The sequence below is a fragment of the Filicampus tigris genome, chromosome 3 (assembly GCF_054856515.1).
Source record: "Filicampus tigris isolate MCC_2025a chromosome 3, RoL_Ftig_1.0, whole genome shotgun sequence".
Taxonomy (NCBI): domain Eukaryota; kingdom Metazoa; phylum Chordata; class Actinopteri; order Syngnathiformes; family Syngnathidae; genus Filicampus; species Filicampus tigris.
The window spans coordinates 28,345,887-28,360,669 of record NC_141219.1 but is presented as its reverse complement, the minus strand read 5'-3'; the positions used below and the strand labels follow the sequence as shown (position 1 = coordinate 28,360,669).

Sequence of the window (14,783 nt, the reverse complement as noted above, 5' to 3'; positions counted from 1 at the left end):
TGTGTTCAAAAACTTACATTTGTTAAAAACTAATGCAACATTACACATAAGCACGAATGTGAAAGCATGAATAAGAAAAACAAGGCAAAGTGATTCCATTTCCAACATTTTATTACTCAGATGGGCACTCAATTTTGCCACTGTTGATGTCATCAATGACATCATGAGGAGGACGACCATCAATGGTGCAGCCAACAGACTGAGCCGTACCCAGAATCTCCTTGATGGTTCCTGGAAAAACAAAATCCATTAAAAAACAAAAACAACTAATGAACAGCCAACAGAAATGTCATTTCTTTCAACAAACACTTTGGTCCCCCCCCCCACCCAAAAAAAGTCTAATATGGCCGTTTAACGCAATATAAGGCAGGATACATTCTTACTTTATACACGGTACAATGTATAAAATAAAGGTATCGTGCCAGACAATGACTGTTTTCTTAACAGCTAGTCATTAACGCCGGAGACTTGACACAATGACGGCATAATTAACTAGCGGTTTGTTAGAGCCCTAAATTAGTGACTGAATATGATTTCGGGATGGCATTGTGTTGATGCCAGCTGCAAGCGTTAAAATTGCAAGAGGGTAAGCTGAACGTCCAAAACACAAGTCAAGTTAGCCGATTTAACGTATATACTAGGGGTGTAACTGTTCACAAAAGTCACGGTTCGGTACGTACCTCTGTATGGGGGTCGCGGTTCTGTACGGGTTCGGTACAGCAATAAGCTTCGAATGCATAAAACTAGCCTTTTTTTTTTTAATTTAGTTTTAACAGAGAGCAAGCTACAAATCAATTTGCTATAAAGCAAAAACATTCCCTGTTATAAAAGCACAAAACAGAATAAAAACTTGCGCATTAGGGTTGTTCATAAATAATAACAAAAAAAAAAAAGATTAAACAGGAAAACACCCTTTCTTGCATGGATAGAATGAGGTGGCAGATAAAGTCAGGTAGCGCTTGCCAACTAGTAACTTTAACTTCATTATTAGAGCAGCAGAGGACAGCTCATGCTCCACCACGGCTCTTGTGCGATTGTATATGACAGGGACCACGGGCAAATGTGGCGGTCGCTTGGATACTGCAGTCGTTCATTCGTGCATAGCGGAGAGGGGAGGGGCTTCATTTGGGGGTAGACTACGACAGCTTTTTTAAACATCGCAATCAAATGGCCGACACACTATGCTATTGCTAACAATATTGAGATTAAGAACTAAAAAAAAAAAAAAAAAAAAAAAAAAAAAGCCAGCGAGTGAACAGGATGCTGTTTGGCTGTGACCATCACAGTATGCCTGATGCTGATTGGCTGACAAATGGACGGATTTTCGGTGCTTCGCTCTGCGTCCCACCGCTCCAAACGCATCATTCGCACCGACCGCCCTGCACGCAACCGCCTGCGCAAACTACACTGACTCCAATTGAAACGCGCCACCAGAAACGCTCCCACCGCAGTTGGGGTTGACTACCCAATCAAACGTATTCGTCGCATGACTGCGTGCACCGAACCGCGAAGCCCGCACCGAGACGTTACACTCCTAGTATATACATCCCCATTATCGTGTTCCAGACTTTTCGGCACAGAGTTGTCCATTATATTGGGCAGCTCTGTTTCCTAAAGCCGGGTCAATCTGAGCCTCCACTGGATTATACTCAGTCACTCTGACAGACAGGCATAGTGGCGGGAGGCTAACAGACAACCAATAGTAGTAATACAGGACCTGATATACACTACTCCAGCCTGACCAAATTGGACTCTTACCTGACATCTCCCTTGCAATGGAACGAGGCCGCATGACACGAGCCACACCCACGATGTCATCAAAGGTCACACTTCCGCTGTGCTTGACTGGAGAGAGAGAGAGAGAGAGAGAGAGAAAAAAAAAAAAAAAAGATTAAGAGGACATATTGAAGGGAGATGAAAATTGCATCCGAGTCAATGGAGTGTGTTGCTTTCATTTCCAAAAACGTGTCAGCGACAACGTCATCATATTGGCATCACTGGGGCCTACAGGGGATTGCCTGAAGAATTGCCTCTCGGACTAAGTTTAAACAGTGTTTAGTGTATGTTGTAGGTCATTATCCTTTATGAATTTTGACAAGTGTCTGAAACCTAAGACAACATGGAACTTATTAACAAATTTAATTATTTAAACAGCAGCCACTTACTGTTCTTGACCTTCTTCCTGTCACGAGGGGGCTCCTTCAGAGCTTTGATGATCAGTGCAGAGGCAGAGGGAACCACCTCAATCTATCAAGACATAATCAAGACTAAGTCCTCATTTCCACTTAAACCCTCCCTATTCAGCAGGGTGTTACTTTGTCATCAACTCAAACATGTCCCCAGTTCAAAGAAACTTAAGTGTCTATACCGCTGCCTGTCTGTTCTGGATAGTCAGCTTGACGGTGATCCTCAGGCCCTTCCAGTCACCGGTGGCCTTGGCAATGTCATCACCAACTTTCTTGGGGGACTGTAAGAGAACAAAGGGCCCAGTTTCTCAAATTGAATCAAATAACCAATCTGAGCTTGCTATATGGGGCTTTTCATATTTTTTTTTTCATCAGATTCACATTCATATTTTTTTTTTTTAAATAAGTGACAGCTAGCCTCTTAAGCAGAATGGAAAATGTGCACTGAGGTAAACGCCTTTGGTAAATGTTAAACCATTGGGTTATTATACATCAAGGCAATAATACTAGAGGGACAAAGGCACAGTTTGGACAGGACAAAAAGTGTTCTAGACTTTTCGGCACAGGGTTGACCCTTTGTTTGGGCAACTCTGTTTCCTAAAGCCAGGTCACTCTGAGCCCCCACTGGATTACACCAAGTCACTCTGGCAGACCGGCATAGTGGCGGGAGGCATGTTTGTGTAAACCCTAGCAAAATACTCACCAGACCCAGGGGCCCAATTTTGGGGGCCAAGGCTGATGTTGCACCAACCTCTCCTCCTGTGCATCTCATGTACACTGCAAGACAATGTTCGTAATGCAAGTCAACTTTAAAACATCAAGCAGATTTGTGCAAATGTAGGGCTGTATGTTGACTGTACTGGGCAACCGTGGAAATGTCTGAACCTTTAGTACGATTTAAGACATGCTGATTATCTTTCAGTTTGTAGTTAGATAATTTTATTACTTTACATTTAAAATGATGGCTCAACATCCTTAGGTCATGGCATCCATTTGAAGTAACAAAAGTTGCAGTCACATGTATTGTGTTATCTGAGCTTAAAAGCTTCCTGCCTTTAAAGGAGTAAAGACTACTGAGTTACTGAATATGCATTTTTGCTATGAAATATGAATTCTGGACTTGATTGTGAATATATCTTTACACAATTGAGCCAGACAAGTTGTGAATCAATCATAAAGAACGTCATGTGTTACACACGTAAGTTAATTTAACTGAGGTATGTTAAGTACACGTTTGCTACATTTTCCATTGCTAGAGATGAGCCCGCGGCAAGGATTGAAACAATGACGATGATTAATAAAACACGCCAATGTGGCTTCATTGTGCCGCCATTATGACATAGGAGCTAAAAGCTAGCAGCTAACGGCTTCATTGTGCCGCCATTATGACATAGGAGCTAAAAGCTAGCAGCTAACAGTTTAGCCCACGTGGCAAAGCACGAGTGGGTCGGTCGCGTTACAACGTTTAACACAACGTAATTCATGCCCCAACCAAATAGTCTACAAACACATCTGTCAAACACACGCCCGTCACAGCTCGAGCCCCAATATTACCATTGTGAATGCGCCGTGGGGAGGTCGACAGAGTGCGACTCCATCTCGATTGTCACACGAGCATCTCCTTTAAGTACCGTATGACAGGATAAACATACCAACTTTAATCTCGCCGGGGTCGAATTTGGGAGGCATGTTGGTCTAGAGGTTGAGCTCAGTTCAGCTTGATTGGTGAGGGTGTCGGATGAACCCGATTCGGGACGACCGATTACTGTTGCACCTTCACGGTTAACGAGTGAAAGAAAGAACGAGAGTAGGGGCGAGCGCTGTATATGAACGCACCAAATATCGCGAGATGTGGCGTCAATAGCATGTGGGTGGAACCTTTAAAGCTTCATGTACACGGAAGTCTGCAGCGTACTTAAATAAGTGATACAGTATACAATACAATACAATACAATACAATACAATTGTATTTATATAGCGCATTTCACAACAGCTACCGCTGTAACAAAGCACTTTACCTACAACAACAAAATATATTATAGATATTTTAAAAAATAATAAATAAATACAAATTCTTTCCCCTACTAAACGGCTTATTTTTCTTTTCTGCGGAATGTATGACACGTGCCTTGTGATTGCTACATGGGCGCGTTCGGAAATAAACTCCGCCAGTTCAGCAACTCAGACATTGTTCAAATTTGTCATCATCTTCCAAACCGCTTATCCTATACAGGGTCGCGGGGAGGTGCTGGAGCCTATTCCAGCCGTCAACGGGCGAAGGCAGACTACACCCCGAACTGGTCGCCAGCCAGTCGCAGGGCACACACAGACACCGTCAGTGAGCGGGAATCGATCCCACACTGCCCACACACAACTCAGGCGTGTGTACCACTACACTATCAGTGACTCTGTTCAAACTTGCTGTTTGGTTATCCAGGGTGCACTAAAACTGAGTACCGGTGCGCGCATTAGACGCTCCGACTGTGGAGACGGTGCGCCAGTGCTGGCTGCGTACACCACTTTCAGAGTGGTGTACGGCCGTCAAGAGTTAATTCAAGTAAATTAAATTGAATTTAAAAAGTAAAAGCGCGCTCCCCTCCCGTTAATTTCCAAACGCAGCCTATGTTCTAAACGAATCAGCGGCCCGTCCTTGAACTGTTTCCATCGGGACGGCACCGTGTCCCCAGTTGGAGAGCCTAGTGGGTGCACCGGGCACCGGCACTCCGGTTTTGGTGGTCACTAAATTTCCGAACTGCAACGCACTTAGTTTCCGAGCGGTCGGAGTGAACCCATGCGCGCGCGAAGATCATTCCGAACGCGCCCCTAGAAATCGCCTTGAGCGGGGTCGCCAGTTGTTGTTATACGTAAAGCGCATCTGCCATATTGAATGGGTCACCTCTGCCAACTAAACTAATGCAAGTCAATGGTATGAACTTCATAAAGTGCCTTCCGACAAAGTGCACGCAGTTAATGCCCCCAGTTTCCCCTTCACACATACACACGCACAAGCAAGCACACAAACACATTTTGGAAAAAGTATTAATCTACTATAATTATTTGAATCTTAAAATGTTTAGGATATAAGTAAATACAAAACCAATGTTTTTTATTTATTGTGATTCATTTTTTCATGAAAGTTTGTGTGTTGTGATGAATGTTTAAGGCTGTCAATTTATTTGTGATGATAAACACTCAACTATGAATATAAAATATTGGTAGCGGCGCCAACAATTACATTAACTGATTTTGATGTGTCCTTTTGAAGTTTTTATAAATCAGTGATTCACACTGACCAGAAACAAATGCAACACTTTCAAACCTTTTCTATACACACACACACGCACACGCGCACACCCCCCAGCCCCCAGCCCATTTCTCTCAAATATTGTTCAGAAATTGGTCTAAATCTGTGTTAGTGAGCATTTCTCCTATGTCAAGATAATCCATCCCATCTCACAGATGTGAGCATATCAAGATGCTGACTGGACAGCATGATTATTGCACAGGTGCGCCTTTGGCTGGCCACAATAAAGGCCACTCTGAAATGTGCAGTTTTAGTCTATTGTGGGGTTTATTTACCTCACACAGTGCAATACATATCCTTTGCATAGAGATGATTAGGTTGAGGATTGTGGCCTGTGCAATGTTGGGCCACTCTTAAATAGCTGTGCAAGGTTTCTGGATATTGGCATGAAATGGAACACGCTGTCGTTTACACCGACCCAGAGCATCCCAAACATGCTCAACGGGTGACATGTCCTGTCAGTATGCTAGCCATGCAAGAACAGGGATGTTTTCAGCTTCCAGGAATTGTGTCCAGAGCCTTGCAAAATGAGGTGATGCTTGTGGATGAACAGCACAACAATAGGCCTCAGGATCACATCACGGTATCTCTGTGTATTCAAAAGTCCATCCATAAAATGCATCAGTGTTCATTGCCCATAACACAACCCCACCGCCATCATGGGCCACTTGATCCACAGATCTGACATCAGCAAACCACTCACAAGACGCACGCTTTGCTGCCATCTGCTTTGAACAGTAAAAACCAGGATTTATCCATGATGAGAACACCTTTACAACATGCCAGATACTATTGAATGTCAGCATATCCCCACTTGAGTCGATTACGATAACAAATTACAGTCAGGTTGAGACCCCGACGAGCTTCCCTGAGACTGTTTCTTACAGTTTGTGCAGAAAACCTTTGGTTATGCAAACCGATTGTTGCAGCAGCTGTCCGGATGGCTGGTCTCAGACGATCTTGGAGGTGAACATGCTGGATGTTGAGGTCCTGGGCTGTTGTGGCTGCACGTGGTTTGAGGTTGTGAGGCCAGTTGGACGTGCTGCCAAATTGTCTGAAACACCTTTGGAGACTGCTTACAATAGAGAAATGAACATTATGTTCACGGGGAATTGTCACGATCACGCGCACAGAATTCCAAACCCCAAAGCAGAGCCAAACAAAATTTATGAACGAATACAATGCTTTATTAAACCAAGAAAGCATGCGAACGTGAACGACGAAAAAAAAAAAAAAAAAAAAAAGCAGTGTAAGGCTGACACAAAAACACAAAACAACACTAGTGGATGGGTGGAGCACATCAGAAGATAGACGCCGGAATAACAAACAAAAACACTGAACGTAAATTAATGTAACGGAAGCGCAGTAAGAGATTAACGAAAGAACTCAGCCCAATTGTGTGAGAAAGACAGGTGAGTACAATAAATGAAAATAAGTCCTGACTACACAAGGACAGCGACAATCTAAACCAGGTTGGTTTATAAACAGAAAAGAGACAAACAAACCTAATCTAGACTTAATTTTTCATAGAATTGTGAAAACAGGAATTACCTACGTGTGAAGAAGTTAAACAACATATTATATGGCTGTGAAAACATGCACGGCATCAAAACAAAAAAAGGGAACCAGACTAACAGCAACAATATTCCAATGACTATCTTCCACTTCTCCAGCACCTACTGTATATACCCAGCTGATTATAATGCCAAGCAGGTGTGCACTGAATGCTCCGCCCATCCACCAGACCAGGACTGGAAAAATAACACAATCAGCCACAGAACACAGGAAAGGAACATGGCAGCAACAGCTCTGGTGGACATTCTTGCTGTCAGCATGCCAACTGCACACTCCCTCAAACCTTGCAACATCTGTTGCATTATGCTGTGTGATAAAGCTGCACATTTCAGAGTGGCCTTTTATTGTGTCGAGCCTAAGGCCAACCTGTGCAATAATCATGCTGGATAATTAGTATCTTGAAATGCCACACCTGTGAGGTGGGAGGAATGCTCACTAACACAGGTTTAGACAGATTAGTGAACACTACTTGAGGGAAATGGCCTTTTGTGTATGTAAGAAAAAGTTTTAGGTCTTTGAGTCCAGCTCACGGAAAATGGGTGCAAAAACAAGTGTTGCATTTATATTTTTGTTCAGCATAGTATATATACAGTATGTAACTAATAATGTGAATCACTGGAGACAGAGGGCCTAGAGGGCTCTTGAGGACCAGACTTGAGCACCATTGGCCTAGAGAAAACCCTTCCCCCTTTGACACCTGTTTAGGTTTCCCCCTGCTCTCTCAGCCTTTTATCTTTGGTAAACCTGCAGAGCATGAGAAATAATTGCTATGCAAATAACAACAGCCAAATTATCGAAGGTAATTCGGAAATACAAATAATTAATTGCTATGCAACTAACAACAGCCAAATTACAGAAGGTAATTCAGAAATACAAATAATACCTTGTTTGGAGGCTAATTTGACAATGGGAGTTCAAAGTATTATGCACATGTGCTAAATGTGCGTGTTTGTGTGTGTGTGTATGTGTGTGAGAGCCTGAGTGGTGCACGTGGGTGCTGAGTAGCTGAACATCCTCTGTAGCAGGATAATGGGCCTCTTGCTCGTCAAGTATCCCCGCAACACAGCAGTGGGATTGCAGTTTTCAAAACTGCATGGAATTACGTTCCGTTTTCATACTTGAGTCGAATGACATGCAGAAAAAAAAAGGTGTTTTCGTTCTTGTAGGTGTCTTTGACTCAGTGCTGCTCCACGGGAATAGCAACAGAACACAAGAGGAAGTAAGTGGGTGAGACTCAGTATCACTGTAGAGCTGTTTAATATGCATCATGAAAATCAGTGATGGTCAGAAATTCACATCCAGTGTTATGAAACAATGTTCTATCTTTATTTTCAAATACATTGATTGGAAATGTCACATTTACATAAACTGGGTGTCACATATTTCTATGGTCTGATTCGTAATAATAGCTCTCTCATTGCTACATGAATAATAAAACACACACACAAATCAGAATAGAATAAGACTAATTATTGCATATAGTAGTGGTACAGGTTTGATAGACGTTTATTTTAGTGCTGTTTTTTCACGATAACCTTAAATGGATGATTGAATGTGAAAAATGTAATTAGATGTTTTTCAGCTGTGTATCAGGTTGCGCCTCTCTCCCACATAACAGATGCAACTCAGGGATGTTTGTATGCTTCGGGCACAATTTTTGTACTATTTGGAATTAAAACACTAGTTTGGCATGTTTTTCTTTTGCATTGTGGAGGATGATGATGATCATGATCTTGGCGATCCTGTAGAATCTGTATTAAAAAACGAAGAATGGAAACAACTACTACTACTACTACTACTGCCATTACAATAGTAGTAGAAGAAGTAGTTTATGACACATTGTAATAAACAAATGAGACATCATACATACATACATCATTTGCAGTATTTCAGTCCTGGAGAGGGGAAGGCAGCATGTGATTCAATTAAAGTACATCCCCTGCTTTTACTGTGTTTGACTACAGGCACAAAACAACATGGAGGGGAGGTGTGAGCCTTTCTCTTTGCATAAACTGGGAGTGTGAAGCAGAGCCAGTGAGTCAATGTTGATATTGTGCACTTTGACGGCTTAACTATCTGTCTTCTCTCTGCAAGCATAGACGTTGTGCTCAGGAACTCTTGATTCAAAAGTACGGAAGAAATTGTTTTGGGCTCTAGTGTTAAAAAAACCCGGAAAAAAATCCCTATCCAATCTGTTCATCAATTATTACAAATTGATCAAGTGGGTCTGACTCATTTGGCTGTGATTGGTCTCACAGGATGCAAGTCAATTGTCCAACTTTAATCTTCACCTCAGTTAGCGCAATCTATCTCTGGCCAACAAATCTCAAACAATTGCATGCATCATTTTCTTGGACATTTAAGGCAATTCCAATGAATTTAGACGGTTATGGACATCTGTGAATCATTGGATTCACATTTCAGTTATTTGTCCGCTAAACAGTTTTTTTTTGCTACTTCACATAGTATCATTAGACTAGTGTTCCCATATGTAAAGCACAGTATCATTTACATGAAGCATATGACAGAGACAAGATTATTACGGTATATATTAGATGTATTGTGTAAGAACCTGTACATGGACATTTAATATACACCATAGCCATTTAATGTACAACAAGACTGGCAAATTAAGAAGTAAAGCTGTTTACTGCAACGGAAACTATGTGATTTTGGTGGACAAATTACGGGAAATAAACAGGTATGCACTTGATGAGACAAATGATGATGACGTGTCCCTTCACTGCAGCATTATTTTTGATAACAAACATGGGCCTTCCGGATTGGAGCGGAAAATGTCCTCTTTCAATTCAAAATATTTGACGAGCAACCAGAAGTCCTTTCAGCCTTCCTATACACGCCAAGCAAACACACACCATTGATGCTATGTGGTATGTTATTCTGCCGGTTTGTTTGCCATGCTGAGGGATGTTGACATTCCCTGTTGACTTGTACATGCTGTCGCTGCCAAGTAGCCAGAAGAGCAATCTGTTCTGAATTTGAAAGAATGTGAGGACATTCTTTTTTTTTATCAGCTGCAAAGCCCTTCTATATAATTTTGTATTTTATTGCTGATGCTTGAGGTGTTTTAATCTTCCTTCTGTCAATAACATCTCCAAAATGTAATTCTGGTAATTTCACTTCATTATTGCTTAGAACAAGTACAAAAAACCAACTCTGTGAGGGACTGCAATCTTTCCTCAGTAAAATTGTCTAGTAACCTTAGTGATGCAATAAAGATTGTTTAGCTTTGTTCACACTAAAGCACTCTAAGAAATGTTCTTTCCGCTATCTGTAAGATGAGTCAGTGGCTCAAAGAGCTGCTTGTCAATAATTGCAATATGACTCCTGTCCTAAATAATCTGATTCCTTTCTGAGGGTTTCCTCCTCCTGGAACCAGCATCTCCTAATTACATTATGAGAAAGAGGAGACAGAAAAACAACACAAACAAAGCCTGAATGGTTAAGTAAAGCTGTGCTACATATTAATGAAGGATAGTTGCACAGCATGTTAAAGCAAGGATGCCCTGTGGAAGTAGACTTTCTGCCAGCTGATAAGGCTGGGATGTCAAGCCTGCAGGAGTTAATTAACCAATGTTTGGGAAGACTGATTGTGCGGAATCAAGGGTGAATTATCAGTTGCTTCGCTGCACAGCTCCCTAGGTGATTTGGCACAAATTGAGAGACTGAAGCAATTCCCCAGGAGTTTAGTTTAATTTCTTCTGACAGACTGAGTCCACTGAACCTTGTTAACCTCCAGCTCCATCAGGAAATTAAGTTGCAAAAGAGGCTTAAGGTTTCCAAACAGAATGAGATGAAACAACCTACACTGGCTGTACTCGTCATCAGAACACATAAAACTCTCCACTTATAATCATTTAAAATATTCAATACGACTACTACTTTTACCACTTTCCACTTAAATGCTATATTTCTGGTTGAGCTCAATGTGTGCAGTGAGTTGCCAACTAAATATTGAATATGTTTCTGTCAAGACCTGATTTTACAGCTCAGAGTTTTTTGTGTATTAGTATACTGTTCATACATTGTTTTTGTTTTTTTCTTCAAATGTATACAGGAATTTTTCTTTACCTGTTCTTTCAACCAGAAGTTGATGAGACACTGGATATTGAAGACTGGGTAGGTGAATTATTAATGAATGAAATCCCTGAGTAAGGAGTGTTTTCACACTCATAGGGCTCTAATTTTGTAGGCAGTGCACCTGCGCTCGGCATAAAAACTGGCGTATCTTCATTTTTGTGCCGCTGATATATGTGAGTGGATGTCAATGGATTTCATTCATAAAGGTGAATGATGATGATGATGATGAATAGCGAACCCTCTGAATCACTGTAGAAATCAATTCAAGTGCCCACTTCACAGCAGTGATCTGTGCTAGCCATAGCCAACTATACATCTTCCACAAGTGGGATCTGCTTGCAGTTCCTTATGCTTTGCGTGCTTTGATCTTCTGCATGGACTCCAGTGCGTTTACTTCTGCTTCTTTAATGTCAAAGACTGTATGCGCTGACTTTAAAGAAAATGAGTTCACACACTTTCATTGGCCAGGGAGTAAGTTGGCTGTGCTCACTCCCACAATGGCGCAATTGCACTCTTCTACCTGTGCCCGTCTATGAAAATACCAAAATAAAGAAAACTCCACCCATGTGCCAGACTCCTCGTCTTTGATCTTCAGTTGACAATGTCCACACAAAAGTCTTGTAGTTGGTCAGCTTGTCAGAAAAGTTGTGAAAGTACACTGTACAACCGTAGTCCCCTCTGAAAGCAAAGCCTTCAAGTTTTGGTTGTTGTTGTTTTGGATCTCACTTAGCTCCTAAAAAGAAAGTTCACTAGTGTGCTGGAAATATGGGCGGAGCTACCTTGTAACCAGGGATGTCCCAACCCTGTTCACTCTCTGGCCACTTCCATCTTGTCATGTTTGGTTTGTTTTGGTTCTCTGCTTTCTTTAGTTTCATGTTTTTCACAATGTTCTGTGTCTGTCTCGTCATGATTATTGTGTCCACCTGTGTGCCTTCCACTCCCTAGTGTTGGCCAATCAGCTCCCTCCTACCTTGTGTCTCTTGTCCAGGTGTTTGTCGTTGTCTCGTCAGTGTGCTTGTATTTAAATTGCTAGTTCTTGTTCAGTCCTTGTCGGGTTATTGTCGTGTATTCGCTGTTGTCGTAGTCTATGGTAGTGATGGGTTGATGATACCTCATGGAGTGTATTGACACAGTACCCAAACTGTGTTGACACTGTATTGATACTGTGTTGGTCAGTCAACACTGACCTCTGCTGTACATCAGAAATCATTGCAGGTCATATTATGTAAAAAAGGATAAACTTGCATGCTGACCCAACATTAGCTCGTGAAATAATATTAAATCTTTATTCAATTGCTAGTTTTGTACTTAAAATGTGCTCTTTGTATACTGTATTTGCTCCATTTCTTTGCTGAGTGAAGTTGTTGATGAGAAGAGTTCAAAATCTGCTTGTTTGTGTAAAGGCTCAAATGAGCATGTAATATATATCAAATTTAGAGATAACGTGTGAGTTATGTATGGGATTTTGCTAACCAAAATGTTCAATCTCCATCCAACAAACCCACAACATATACAGTGGTCCCTCATTCATCGCGGTTAATGGGGGGGCTGAACCCGCCGCGATAAGTGAAAACCGCAAAGTAGAGTCGGACTTATGATTACGATTATTATTATTTCCTACGTTATTTATCGTACAATTTTATTTTGGGGGGATTTGCGCCTCTGTTACGGTGTTGCGAACCCCGGACATGGTTCCCACACTTCAAAATACTTGTTACACAATCAATTTAACTTTAAAAATGAAAAATGAATAAATACCAACCTGTAGGCTGTGAGAGGAACATGAGCTTCAACCACGGCAGCTGACGATCACGACTTAACGTTTGCTAAAAACTACGTTAATGTTTAAATCTTTATCATAAAATTGACTTTCCTTAACTAGAATGCCATAGTGTAATTTATCCAATTCTGCACTTTAAAACGCTTGTCGTCGTCGTGAAAAGTGAAAGTAAAAACGGCCGCTTCTTCTCATTCCCTCCTTCTTCTTCACCTGCTTTTTTTTCTTCTTCTTCTCCTCCTACTTCATTTAAACGTCTTAGCGATCTAAGACTTAACGAAGAAGAAGCACGGCCGCCCAAGGGGAAACATGCATTAACTTTATCTTTTGCACAATAACATCAACAAAGTCCTTTGGATAAAATGCAACGTGGGATTGTAGTTAAGGTAAGCTGTCTTAAGACAACCTAAGACAAAACTAACAAACACTTTCACACTTTATTTGGTGATGTCGAAAAAGTAAATCCACTTGTGCTCTCGTTGGTCGATCTCGCGCTGGGAACCAGTCACGTGCCTTTTATGAGTGCCTGCGGGTATGTACAAAGCCTCCGAGTCTTTGAAACAATGCGTCTCTCTGCAATAAGGCTGCCAATATGGCTGTTTTGTTTCATTTTTCATTTGTTATGAATGCTTCTGAAAAATCCGCGATGCACCGAGGGCGCGAAAGTTGAAGCGCAAAGTACCGAGGGATCACTGTAGTTTGTTTCCTTATAAAAACACTTTGACACGGCACAGCCAAACGACACACTTCCTGTATTGATCACATGATTTTTTGTTAAAGCGATACACGCACCAATACGGGGTAACACATTTGAGATCTCGGCACAGTGCTGATGCACCAGTGTTGCTCATCCCATCACTAGTCTATGGTGTTGTCGTGCTGTCGGTGGAACCTGTTGTCCTGTCTCATCAAGCCTCGGCACCAAGTCAAGCCTCGTCACCTCCACAAGCCAAGCCACGTAACCACACTATCCGGTCTATTGTGTTTCATTTCGTTTTCATTAAAGCATTTTAACCAGTCCTCATGCCTCGCCCTCTCGCATTTGGCTCCTCCCCGTTTTGCATCTTGCCACATTATGACACATCTGGGGAAGAATTTTGACTTTCCTGCCTTTTTCATATGAATTCAGTATTCTTAGGTCACTTAATATTCTTCCACAATACATTCATATTAACTGTATATTTAAAGAACTCATTTACAATTAACCTATAGAAACTATTAAAGAATCTGTCTTTGGGAAAACAACATTTGATTCTTAGTGTCAATGTCAAACAAAATCATTACTTTTACATCATAGCAAACACAAAATTGCTAAGAAGACATTGTTTACACATATACCAATTTTGCCCAAAACATTCATAATACAAGCAGTAACAAACCCAAGTAAAAAGCAACGTCTACAATTGTGAAGAATTAAGAGATTTCTTCTGTCATTGTGATTTTTAGATATACAGTATATAATCTGTTCAGCATCTCCCCACCCAGCAATTGATTTATTCACTTATTGATCCATCCATCCATTATCCAAACCACTTATCCTCATGAGGGTGGAGCCTGTCCGAGCTAGGTGGTATACATCCTGAACTGGTAGCCAGCCAATCGCAATTTGCTCTTTCTTTCTTTCGTTTTCTTTCTTTCTTTCTTTTTCTTTCTTTCTTTCTTTCTTTCTTTCTCCTTTTCCCTTCTCCTTTTCCCGTGTTTGTGCTGCAGTGGTACCCCATTTGTGAAGGCAGGGAGGAGCGGGGTGAGTCTTTCAGTTATTTGCACGTTTGAATGTATTTGCAAAGTATGTTCAAACGTATTGATAAAAGGTAGGATAAAAGCTAAAAACACAGCATTT

At 41.4% G+C, this 14,783-nt stretch overlaps 1 protein-coding gene, 1 long non-coding RNA gene and 2 other non-coding genes across 5 annotated transcripts; all 4 read right to left on the bottom strand.

The window, feature by feature from the left end:
* Nucleotides 1-93: 93 nt before the first annotated feature.
* Nucleotides 94-4,007, bottom strand: rpl12 (ribosomal protein L12). Of its 2 annotated transcripts, none has more exons than XM_086026669.1 (6): nt 3,839-4,007; nt 2,890-2,963; nt 2,369-2,467; nt 2,166-2,247; nt 1,759-1,845; nt 94-231 (listed from the first exon to the last, which is right to left on the bottom strand). In XM_086026669.1, the coding sequence occupies exons 1-6, from the start codon at nt 3,873-3,875 to the stop codon at nt 113-115; spliced, it is 498 nt and encodes a 165-aa protein (XP_085882795.1). In that variant the 5' UTR covers nt 3,876-4,007; the 3' UTR covers nt 94-112. The 2 variants fall into 2 exon arrangements, with proteins under 2 accessions (XP_085882795.1, XP_085882796.1); XM_086026670.1 differs by having other exon boundaries at nt 3,741-3,969.
* LOC147150523 (small nucleolar RNA SNORA65) lies at nt 1,556-1,682 on the bottom strand. The gene has a single exon (XR_015086347.1). It is a non-coding gene; the product is annotated as a small nucleolar RNA SNORA65 (small nucleolar RNA).
* On the bottom strand, nt 2,728-2,854 carry LOC147150522 (small nucleolar RNA SNORA65). The gene has a single exon (XR_015086348.1). It is a non-coding gene; the product is annotated as a small nucleolar RNA SNORA65 (small nucleolar RNA).
* Nucleotides 4,008-6,063: 2,056 nt separating the features above from the next.
* Nucleotides 6,064-7,175, bottom strand: LOC147150520 (uncharacterized). The gene is made up of 2 exons (XR_015086214.1): nt 7,042-7,175; nt 6,064-6,562 (listed from the first exon to the last, which is right to left on the bottom strand). It is a non-coding gene; the product is annotated as an uncharacterized LOC147150520 (long non-coding RNA).
* Between the last annotated feature and the right edge of the window lie 7,608 nt (nt 7,176-14,783).

Coding starts and splice junctions, on each gene's coding strand:
- rpl12 (XM_086026669.1), bottom strand. CDS start 3,875: ATGCCTCCCAAATTCGACCCCGGCGAGATTAAAGTTG. Junction 2,964..3,838: donor CCCCGGCGAGATTAAAGTTG/GTATGTTTATCC, acceptor ATTGTCTTGCAG/TGTACATGAGATGCACAGGA. Junction 2,468..2,889: donor AAATTGGGCCCCTGGGTCTG/GTGAGTATTTTG, acceptor GTTCTCTTACAG/TCCCCCAAGAAAGTTGGTGA.